This window comes from Littorina saxatilis, linkage group LG3, assembly GCF_037325665.1.
Source record: "Littorina saxatilis isolate snail1 linkage group LG3, US_GU_Lsax_2.0, whole genome shotgun sequence".
Taxonomy (NCBI): Eukaryota; Metazoa; Mollusca; class Gastropoda; order Littorinimorpha; family Littorinidae; genus Littorina; species Littorina saxatilis.
This window is the reverse complement of record NC_090247.1, coordinates 64,222,839-64,235,209: the sequence shown is the minus strand read 5'-3', so window position 1 is coordinate 64,235,209 and position 12,371 is coordinate 64,222,839. Positions and strand designations below refer to the sequence as shown.

Sequence of the window (12,371 nt, the reverse complement as noted above, 5' to 3'; positions counted from 1 at the left end):
AACGGTGTAATGCCAAGTCTGAACTGTGTGTACATTTTGCGTATGTACTGGTTTTCAATGACACCCAGATACTTTTATTTTTCAAGTTCTCCTTTAAACATCCTGTATACATCAAATCTCACACTTGTCTCAAGTTTACAGTGCCAGTTTTGCTCAAATCAGTCTTGAAGACGTTGCTGTAATGTTCTAATAAACACTCATTCCCTACCTACAGACCCGTTCAACCACACATCTCCAAATCCATTCATGCAAAGGAGGCATTTAACTTGTGAGACCCAATTCTGCTTTCCCCTTTCAACTGCGTTTTTTAACATGATGTATGACATCTTTGCATATCTCGAATCCGGCATACAGTTAAGTCTCAACCAGTACTTTACGCATCGGATATTTGCTAGGGTTGACAAAGTGCATCTTCCAAGTTCCCAATACACCATCTGGTTTGGACTGTTTGACGAGATCCCGAGTTGTCTTTTACAGGCATACATGTGGACCTTTTCAATCTGTGAACAGTCAAAATATCCCCATGGTTCTGAGCCATAGAGCAAGATGGGAGCAATTTGCGCATCAAAGAGAGAGAAAGAGAGAGAGAGAGAGAGAGAGAGAGAGAGAGAGAGAGAGAGAGAGAGAGACAGACAGACAGACAGAGAAAGAGAGAGAGAGAGAGAGCAAGCAAGACAGAGAGAGAGACTGCGATAGAGAGAAAGAGACAGAGAGAGAGTCAACCGGCAAGCTCAGTACAGTGCAATAGTTTCTGGCGTGCCACCTCTCAGGTACGTTACAGAATGCTCCCCCGCAAACACACGTTGCCTAGACCATTCTCAGCGAGCGGTCGCCATTGTTACGCTTCAGTGACCCCAGACAATGGTACTCGTACCGAGCGCTTGCCACAACAAACAAACGTTCTGTGGCGCTCTGCCTATGCAACGCACCCTTGGTCTACTTGTTTCGGATGGCTGTTCACACAGAACGAAGAGTAATGCTGCGTCGCTCAACATCTCAGGATAACTGTGAAAAGAACAGCTTTTGAACATGTTAAACCCGCATTGATTGATAAAGCCAGTGCCAGTTCACCGCGGGTAGGTGAGTGTGCAATCATAATTCCTTTGCCTTTTTTTGCGGTTTTGATTTTGGTTTTGTTTCTTTGGTGGAGCTTGTTTTGTGCTTGTCTTGTTTGTTTACTTATTATTTTAACATCATGCTTCTGTATTAGTGCCGCAGTCACTGTATTTCTGAACTTTAAGAGAAGGTCAGCAAATATTGCTGATTTGTTATTGTCTATTTTTCATTCATTTATTTGTGTGTTTGTGCATTAATTCATTTATTGATGTGTCTATCTATCATCAAATGAACATGTATTAAGTCATTTATGTTGTGTGTATTTATACATTCATTTTACTTTAGTTATCTTTTTTCTGTATGTATGTGTCTATTTACATAATATCTGTTTATTTATGTATTTATGTATTCATTAATTAATCAATTTATTTATTATTTAGTTTCTATTTTTCATCAAATGATTTATGGATTCGTTATTAATCTTTTCATTTATCAAATAATGTTGTTTTTTCTAATCAACACGTTTTTCCCTCTGTCTTTTTAATTTAGAGCTTGGACCGCATGAAATCGTCTTTAATCTGAGAAATGTATTTGGCATTTCAGCCCTGATCATCATGAAGTTTGACGACGTGCTGAAGCAGATAGGGGAGTTTGGACCCTACCAGAAGAGAGTGTTCTTCCTCACTGCCCTGCCCTCCCTGCTGAGTGCATTCGAGGCCATCAGTGTCGTCTTCACTTTCAACATACCCAATCACAGGTACAATTTAATTGATATTTTATTTGAGGATGAAAGTCGCTTGTTCATGTCAATCAAATCATTTTTTTTATCATTGTGTGTCTGTGCGTCCCAAGGACAGCTTGTAAGAAAAGGCATAGCCTGAAATCTTAATCCCTGTAAATTAAAGTTCAATTCAATTCAATTCAATTCAATTCAATTCAATGCTTGTCACTTAGTTTAAGTTTGTACAGAGCCAGAGTTGGGTGCTTTTATGGAAGGGCAGTGGTTCTTTGTCGCAAATTGTCATTTTTGTGTAAAACTACTGTACTACCATTTTTGATCCTGTTGTTCTGTAAAGGTTCCAACCGTGTCACGCTATCGTTGTGTACTTTCTTATTTTTTGCCGACTCTCTTTGTGCTAAGAAACGTGGAACTGAACGTCTTGTTAGCAGAGATATTTATGATAAAGACATTAAGAATAATTATGTAGATAAACTGTTTGCCCGGACATCACTTTATTTAGCTGGTGATGTTGAGAAAAATCCAGGCCCGGATGAAAATAAGGTCACTGTGGTACTCATTAACGTTAGAAGCTTAAGGAATAAAATTGATTTGTTACAACCTAAAGTTCAGCAGCATGATATTTTGACACTTTCTGAGACATGGTTGTCACATGCAGATGATAACTCCTCTAAGTATACCTAATTGTAATCCTCCTGTACGCCTCGACCGTCCAGGTGATCCTCATGGAGGCGTGGCCATTTACGTTAAGAATTATTTATACTGTAAACCCCGACCTGATCTCCAAGTTGATGGTCTTGAAGCAGTCTGGATCGAGACAAAGTTGGGCCACGAAGGCATTTTGATTGGCTCATTCTATCGCCCACCCAATGCAAATATTCATTATTGGGATTTAATTGATGAAAGCTTAAGGCGAGTGAATAACCAGTTTTTGAGATTTGTGATTTTAGGCGATTTCAACGTCGACATCCTGAACTCTCCATCGCGGAACTTTTTGAATATTTTACATGCGCACCAGCTCTGTCAACTTGTGAATACGCCGACACGTGTAACAGCCACCACAAGTACATGTATCGACCTCGTAATTACCCAGACTCCTCAGTTGGTTAAATCTGTGAATGTTTTGCCACCTATTTGTAGCGACCACAGTGTACCACAAGCTGTTTCAGATAGAAGTGTGAACAAAAATATTTCCTATAAAAGAACAATTTTTAATTATAATAAACTTAATGCTGATGGTTTTTGTGCAGCACTTTCTCAGGTTAACTGGCAAGAAATCTTGATGAAGGAGGTGTTTGATGAAAGTGTTGATATTTTTTCTGCAATGTTTATGGATATAGCAAAACAGTTTATGCCAGTAAAAGAAGTCACGATACGCCCAAAAGACGCACCCTGGATAACACCTGAAATCCTAACGTTAATTGACCAACGTGACCAGATTCACTTGAAAGCCAAAACAAGCAAGCAGCCGGAAGACTGGTTGAACTATCGCCAGGCACGAAACCTTATTACAACAAGGAAAAGAGAACGTATTATTGAATTCTATTCCGAACTAGATGTTAAAGTTTCTGATCCAACGCAGTTTGGCAGCAAAGACTGGTGGAAATTGGTGAAGTCATTTATGAAGAAGAAAGGTTTATGTAAAGATGAAATTCCACCTATCTGTGACAACGGCAAAGTTTACGAATTAAGCCAAGACAAAGCCAACGCCTTTAATAATTTCTTTATAAAAAATTCCACTGTCGAAGACCCAGACGATGAAGTCCCTCAAGTCCCGTTTTTAGATCGCGAATTTTGTGATATTGTTTTGTCAGTTAATGAGGTAAAAGATGTAATTAGAAACCTTGATAAAAGAAAAGCCATTGGTCCCGATTTGATCCACAACAGACTTCTCATAGCAGCATCAGATGTTATTTCGGAGCCACTGACGTATATCTTCAACAGGAGTCTGAGGGAAGGAGTTTATCCTAACATGTGGAAAACAGCTAATGTTACGCCTATTTACAAGACAGGTCCTGCAGACGCTTGTAATAATTATCGTCCGATCTCCTTGTTGAGCTGTGTTGGCAAAGTCTTGGAGCGATGTATTCACAGTCAATTATATACATTTTTACAATCCAACAACATTCTCACACCTACACAGTCCGGTTTTATACCCGGCGACTCGACGATCTGTCAACTTGTCTCCATATATAATGACTTGTGTTCAAACTACGACAACGGCTTAACAACACAGGCGGTATTTTTTGATGTGTCAAAAGCTTTTGATAAAGTTTGGCACAAAGGATTATTGGTAAAACTAGAGTCGATTGGTGTTCGAGGCCGACTATTGTCATGGTTTCGTAGCTATTTAACAAACCGTGTTCAGTCAGTTGTTGTTAAAGGTGCCAAGTCAGAGCTAAAAGGTTTACAAGCAGGCGTTCCTCAGGGTTCAGTGCTAGGCCCCTTGTTATTTTTGATTTATATAAATGATATTGTAAATGATATTGAGTCTGTTATCAAATTGTTTGCTGATGATACTAGTTTGTCACTTGCATTACATGACCCGATACGACGTGCCAAAATTCTTAATTCAGACCTTGATAAAATTAGTAGATGGGCAGCACGCTGGAAAGTTACATTTAATGAAACCAAAACTAAACTGCTGAATATAAAACGTGATTTAAACCAAAATGACCCCCTATTTTTTAATGGAAATCTCCTGGAAGACATACCAGAACACAAGCATCTTGGCATTTTTTTGCAAAACGATTGTAAATGGGACGCTCAAATTAGAAATATTGTGAAAAAGACCACTTTGTTGATTAACTGCTTAAGATATTACAAGTATAAGTTATGTAGAAATAGTTTGGAAATAATGTATAAATCTTTTATTCTGCCACACTTCGATTACGCTGATGTGTTATGGGACAATTGTACCGAAGCCTTATCAAACACACTTGAAAAATTACACCTTGAATTATTACGTGTTATAATTGGCGGTGTGCGGGGAACAAGCCATGATAAGATTTACAAAGAAAGTGGTTTTTGTAGTCTGAAGGAACGCCGAAAACGACATAAATTAATCTTATTTCACAAAATGGTTCATGGTAAATGTCCACAATATCTAATTAACCTCTTGCCACCACTAGTCTCTTCACTAAATCCCTACCACAGAAGACGACCATTCGAAAGATTCGTACCAGCACATAGTACAGAAATATTCAGAACATCCTTCATTCCATTCTCCACAGTTTTATGGAATAATTTGCCTGATGTGATTAAAACAACAAATTCAATAAGCGAGTTTAAGCATTATTTACAAAGTCCTGATCATAGTGTACCAGCTTATTATTATTTTGGAAAACGACAGACAGAAGTTCAACACTGCAGAATGCGTTTAAATATTAGTAACCTTAATTCAGACTTGTGTAAACGCCACCTAAAAGATAACGCACAGTGTGCTTGCGGTGATCCAAATGAAACATCCGAACATTATTTATTAAACTGCACTTTGTATGCAGATGCTCGTCTGACAACAATCAATTCGTTGCCTGTTCATTTCAGACGCGTGGAAATATTATTAAAAGGTAGCGAGCATTATTCTGTTCGTAAAAACATATTGATATTTGAGTCTGTCCAATCGTTTATTGTTAAATCTGGTCGATTGATTTGATGGATGTGTTCACGCATTGATAGTGTATATGTGTGTGGGCAGGCGTATGTGTACCTCCACACTGCCTCTCCCTGTGTTATCGTATTTGATTACATAAGCAGCGTATAAGTAATGATTATTATCGTTTGTCTCGTATTTTACATGCTAACGAATTACTGCCTTCCATAAAAAAATTGTTACATTTACCTTTATTTACATGTTGCATGTCTTAGACTTGATGCTCTCTTCCTATGCGCTTTCGTCCTAGTCTCTCTTTGTGGTTGTTAGTACTTTCTTCCTCCTCCCCCTCCCTTTTCTTTTTATCTTCTGTAGATTCCTTTGTTCCTAGTTAGCTCCCCATCCCCATTCTTTCAATTTGTTCTTCTGGTTTATTGTTGTTATGTCCACCATTACGAACATGTGTGTAATTTAGTAATGTTCTGGTCTCGTGATATAAGCATTTGCTTGAGTGCGTGTCCTAGTTGTGTGTTTTGAACTGTTCATGTGAAGAAATCCTGAATAAAACTTTGTTTAAACCAATGCTTGTTATTCTCACAGGTGCCAAGTGATTGTCTCACTTAGTCTGCAAAAGGAAATACACTTGCATCCGTCTCTAATAGCACTAAAATGCTTAAGAGACAATAGACAATTATATCTTACCAGCCAACTCACTTAGTCTTTTGCACATATTAATCACAGGTACGCCTTAACGGACTGGATTGGCCCGGAGGGGAGAATGGGGGGGGGGGGGGTGTTGATAGGCTGGTTGTTGCGTTTTTAACGTCCTATCAGCCGAAATGGCTATGCGGGACGAATTAAAGTTTATTTCCGTGTCATTTCACATTGCAGTCTCCGAAAATAGAAGTATTTATATTAAGGTTACATGTTGCTTCCAGTCTTGTTACAAATCTTGATCTCCTTTAAAAAGGTGAAGGGGATGGATGGGGTGGGAGTGTTGGGAGAGATAGAGAGAGAGAGAGAGAGATAGAGAGAGACAGAGACAGAGACAGAGAGACAGAGAGACAGAGACAGAGAGAGAGAGATGGGAGGGGGGGTGGGAGTTGTGGGCTATTCAGGGATACATTCCAGAGATGTTACAAGGATTTAGTTTCTTCGCAAATTCACCAAAATGACCATAACAGTTATGGCAATTTTACGAATTTTAAGGCAATCCCTGGCTTAACTTGTCTCACACCGCTCATAACGAAAATACATCTATGTCATTTTTTACCCCACTCACTCTGCGGCTACTATATCTTCTCGCCACCAACGCCATTCATTCCTTAACATTTTTCATTATGTACCCAGCAGGCTTTTTTCCGACCTGGCCTATTCAGTTTTGAATAAGAACTTCAACTTGTAATGACTCGGCCGACAGGCTATGTGGTGCGCATGTAAGTTTCAAGTTTTTCAAGTTTTTTTTATTAGTCCATAACCCCTGGGGGCATTTTGAACAATAAATACAATCAATACAATCATGATATATGCTAATAATAGTAAATACAAAAAAAAGATTATGAAAAACTGTTACAGATTCTATTAATAAAGTCCAAAATATTCTTTAGCAATTTCTTTTTGTTAGTAGCAAACAACTTTTTAAATTTAAGTGCATTAGGTTTTTTCCAATAGTAAGGTGGTAACAACTCAGCTCTTTCTTCTTTGAAAAAATCACAGACAAATAAATAATGGAATTCATCACCTATGTCTTGTGATACACATTTGGTGCAAGTTCTTTCTGACCTCGGGATGTTAAGGTAACGTTCTTTCTGTACAGGCAAATTGTTGTTTAATGTTCTGAACTTCATCATTGCAACACATTGCTGATATGGCAGGTGTGTGACATAGTCTTCACATGCAAAAATATCTTTAAACATTCGATAATTCCAAAACATATTTTTTGTTCCAATTTCTGTAAACCATTTATGGATATACTGGTCATACAAGCTTCTTTTTACTTTCTGTTTAAACCATGCGCTTGAATATTGAACATTTTCTTGAGAAGTCCAAAGGCCAGGAAGACCAATTTCATTTAAGGTTTTTTCAATAAAACATAAATAATCAGATTCAATCATCTTGTTGATATACAATTTATAAGTAAAGCAGTACACAATACTAGAAAATTTATTTTTATGAATAGGACTAATCAGTTTATACCAATAGCAAAGCATTCTACATTTCATATTAACATCTAGTGGATATCTTCCAAGTTCACCAAATATCATAGCATTTGGAGTTGATTTTTTTAGTTTGAAAACAATTTTATAAAAACGTAATTGAAGTTTAGTAGCAAGTTCGCAGGAACCAAAACCCCATACCTCACATCCATATAGTAAGATTGGAGCAATCATTTTATCGAACAGGTCAACTTGTATGTCCACAGGCAGTGACAATTGTCTACACGTTCGCAAAAGAACAAACATTGCCCTTGAGGCACGATCATATAGATTCTTCTGTGCGACTGAAAATTTATTATTATAATTAATTTTAAGGCCCAAGTACATTACATCAAACACTACTTCGATTGAATTGCCATTATACGTAAACAATGGTTTATTTCTAATTTTACCTCTGGAAAAAACTATAACTTTCGTTTTGTTTACATTAATATTTAGACGCCATTTTAAACAGTATTCGTGCATTTTGTTTAGACACATAGCGGTGTCTGTCACTTATGCAGTTCTTATTGTGACCGTGTGCCGAAACACTACGATCACCTCGGGAAGCGAAGTGCAATCAAACAGGTTTGAAAAGGTTAGGGCTAATTTCTTAGCCCTATAAAAACTTTTCCAAGGTTTCCATGAACATACAGACAATCGGAAACTACCAGACCCCATCACAAACAGATTTCCACAAACCACGGGTGTTGACTTAAAGGCCAACAACTCGGGTGCAGAGTCTGCTGTGAAAGGAGCGGTAGCCTCCCCTGTCACAATCGCCCCCGTTTGAAATGAACTTCGTCCCGAAGTTCCGAACCGGGAGACCACTGTCCATCCCAAGTTCGCAGAATGGGATCAGCACGAAAATGTTCAGTGGTCATATTATGCCATTACCTGAACATATCATGCCGAGTCCCATCCTGCTCGCAGCGCCAGATGTGACCGTGTGCCGAAACGCTACCGCTCCTTTCACATTATGGAAACAAATCAGGAAAGTTCGAAGCGAAATAAAACTCGAGAGGTACGTTCCAATGTTACATGTCGGTCAGACACTCCCGGCCTCGGTAAATATACACTTAGCAAACAAAATATTATTTCGTACCAAAACCAAAACATTCTTTCCCGTGTTTCATTCACACTTTTTATGCCAAGATAAGGGTCTTTAATGGCATAGAAAATCGGAATGAAATAACACGCGAATGAATGTTTAAGTTGAGGTAAGAACATGGGTGCAATATAAATATATATATATTACTAGCAGTCAAACCCGGCTTTGCCCGGGTGTTAGCAGAACCCTAAAGCATGTTATGACATGTGTGCTTTCCATTAATTATCAGAGTTAATTACCTCCCTTATTTGGATAACACAGTCAGAGTTACCTCCCTTTGCTTCTTGAAAATGTCATGAACGGTCCGGTTAATTTTTTCTTCTTCGATTCTTCCCCTCGTAGGAGCAAATAGCGAGTCTCTAATATTACTGGCATTATGTGCTTACTGCAGGTGAACAGTAGGCACTGAACTGGCCTTGCACCATATAGGCTGTATTCAATAAAGCAGAGGTCCATAATATGAGAAAGTAAACAATAAATCAAGAAACTAAAACCCAGGTGCATATCTGCGGCTCCTAGGCATTGTTCATGCACACTACCTCGTTCCTGTCTCTTGCCATCTCTGAGGTATGGCGACCACAGACAGACAGACACACACACACACTTACATCCATTTAATACTCCGGAATATGACGTGAACCTGCTGAGGGATGCAGACGCGGCTTGTGCTTTGATGTGTTGTAGACGAAATGTAGCCGTTTTAGTAGACATGCAGTGATGACATCGATATTGCTACAATTCTCTTTTCTTTTAGGGGGTAAGGAAGGGGTTGGTGTGGTGGTGATGGGGGTGCTGGGGATGGTGGTTGGGTTGGTGTTGATGATGTAGGGCTAGTAGGAGTGGTAGTTGTGGAGTCGGCGGTGGTGGTGGGAATGGTGGTGGTGGTGGTGGGGGGGGGGGGGTCGGATCTGGGGATTGAAAGGGGGGGGGGGGACTTTTTTTTTTAGAAGAGCCAAGCCACAACTAAAAGTTTCTCTCTTCAGGGGGGGGGGGGGGGGCGGAGGAGGATTGGAGGGCTGGCAGCGCAGCGGCGTCGGCAGCGGCGGTGGTGGTCAGGTGCACATCTTCACAGTCACAGGAGTGCACATGCACGACATCGTCTTCCTGTCCCCTCCCTTCTCGGAGCTTTGGCGATCACAGACAGATAGACACAGTCAGGCCCGGCTTCGCCCGGGTGTTTCTGCTCTCCCCTCTCTCAGAAACCTCTAGAATCTTATTCCAATGTGGATAAGAAAAATGACAGTGTGAGCTCATACATTTGGATGTATAGGCAAGGCAAGTTTCTATTTGGTTCAACGTGTTCTTCGTGATTTGTTTCCCCTTCTCACACCCACTGTAGTTACCGTCTGATCAAAGCACGCATACCTCATGAGTGAGCGCGTCATACCTTTTTGAACAGGGGAGAGAAATCTGTAAATTCTCGTGATCTTTCACTGAGGCGATCGTTTCGTAAACATTATTCGCGATGATCTGGAAGGCAGGGAGGGGGAGCAGGGGGCAGGGTTAGTGTGTGTGTGTGTGGGGGGGGGGATGATAGCGGGCGGGGGGTAACCCTTGAGAATGACACGGTATTCTGGTTTGATGAGAGTTACCTCCCTTCCGTGGGTGACAAAGCATGACTTACCTCCCTTGCACTATGTAGACTGTGTTGATAGATGGGGAGGGTCATTATCCGAGGAAGGAAACAATGTCTGGAGAAACTAAAACCCAGGTGCACATTTGTGGGTCCAGGGCAGTGTGCATGCAAAATATCGTGTGCTTATTTTTTGCAATCTCTGAGGTATGGCGACCACAGACAGACAGACACTCTCTTTTATTATATACATGTATAGATAGATATAGATATATATATATATATATATATGTATATAATTTTATTTTACTAAGTTTAGGTAAAACAAATGACCATACGTACGGGTGTGCTTTTTCCACGAAAAAAAAGGGATTTCCATCAAGGTACCTGACATCTTATATTATTTTATTATTTCACACCTCACGTCACGTCACGTCACATCACGTCACGTCACGTCATGTCATATCATGTCATGCCATGCTATGTCATGTCATGTCTTGTCAAGTTCTGTCATGTCCTGTCATGTCCTGTCACGTCATGCATTGTAATGTTTCTCTTTTTTTCAGATGCGCCATTCCTGGTTACCCAAACGACCATTTCCACGTGACGAACACCTCGTATGCCTCGATTCTCAACCAGTCCGTGCCTCGCCAATTGGACGGCACGTTTTCAAAATGTCGCCTCTACAGTGACGTCAGCAATGACGTCATCGTGTCGAATTTCCAAGACGCCAAATGGAGCAACAGGACGGACGACGGTTTCAACGAGACATCGTATTCAGCATCGAGGAACACACACGATTGTACGAAATGGGTGTACGACCACTCTGTGTTTGAAACTACCATCGCCTCTGATGTGAGTTTGCAAATAAACGTTAGAAAATGGTATGCATGCTTGTCTTGCGTCTCCAGCGCTATATTTGTCGATATAAGCGCTATGGCAAGACGTCGGCCTTACATATTTGACGCAATTACGGCGTGACTTGCGAGTAGTGTTGCAGTTTATACAACTGCATCGACTTCAGACCAGCTACAATAAACAATAATTATAAACAACAACCTCAGATAAAATAAGATAAAATAAAATAAGATAAGATACGATAAGATAAGATTAAATAAGATAAGATAGAAATAAGATTAAAAAAAAGATAAGATAAGATAAGATAAGATAAGATAAGATAAGATAAGATAAGATAACTTATCAGGAACTTTATTTTAGAGGCACACTCCTACCCGTGTAAAAAAAACAAGCAGTTCACTGGCTGAGATTTCGAATGACTTTTACATGCTATAAGACCATCCCTACACTTAGTTCCATTCCAAAACCAAAATCCTCACGCTCGCTGCGCGGTCTGGTGCTAAGGACATTGGCCCTCAACTTTGGAGGTTTGTTGTTCCAGTCCTGGCTGCGCCTAATGGGGTTTAAGATTCTCTGTTTAAAGGCACAGTGCAGCTCACAGCCTTCGTTTTGCGTTTTTGTTGCAGCTGAGTGCATTTACAGTTCAAAAATCCTCCTATGGTAGTAAAACAAACCCAAAACTACCCAACGACGACATCTGTGAAGCTCGACAGTTTCTTGTTCACGCGAGTGCATAAATTAACCAAGTTATTACGTGGTGTTTGGTCGGAGTTCGATTCAACTGAGTGATTCCGGCCTCCATTTTGTTTTACACAAACTCATGATGACGTCTGCTAGTGACTGTCTTTTTGTGCATGATGTGGTGATCTACCTGATCTAAATTTAGATCCAAAAATAGGTCAAGACCAGCCGGGTCCGAGTACGAAATTAATTCGTAAAAAAATCGCAGTTCTTGACTCTTTGGGTGCAAGTCAATGAAACTTGGTAGTTCTTCTAACGGATAGCTGCCTGAGGTATGACTAAAAGCCCCAGGGGCTCCGTGCACCTGGATTTGACAAGTTCAGTACCTTTAAGATAAATGTGGCGTGTGTCCGTTTTTGGATATACGGTCCTTTATTGTATAAATGAAGGGCTGATATTGTGTACAAACATTTTGAAACGAAAGTCCACTGTAAATGACCTTGCCTATGTCTTGTCCTGATTGATTGCAGTTTGACGTGGTGTGTGACCGTAGTGTTCTGAGGGCC

At 40.0% G+C, this 12,371-nt stretch overlaps 1 protein-coding gene across 1 annotated transcript in view; it reads left to right on the top strand.

The window, feature by feature from the left end:
• Positions 1-885: 885 nt before the first annotated feature.
• LOC138961276 (solute carrier family 22 member 7-like) overlaps positions 886-12,371 on the top strand; it is an 11,720-nt gene continuing 234 nt past the window's right edge. Inside the window, exons 1-4 of the mRNA XM_070332879.1 lie at positions 886-1,080; positions 1,660-1,813; positions 10,833-11,121; positions 12,336-12,368. Coding sequence (XP_070188980.1) covers positions 1,671-1,813; positions 10,833-11,121; positions 12,336-12,368 — 465 coding nt within the window. The 5' untranslated portion in view covers positions 886-1,080; positions 1,660-1,670. The remainder of the gene's footprint in view (positions 1,081-1,659; positions 1,814-10,832; positions 11,122-12,335; positions 12,369-12,371) is intronic.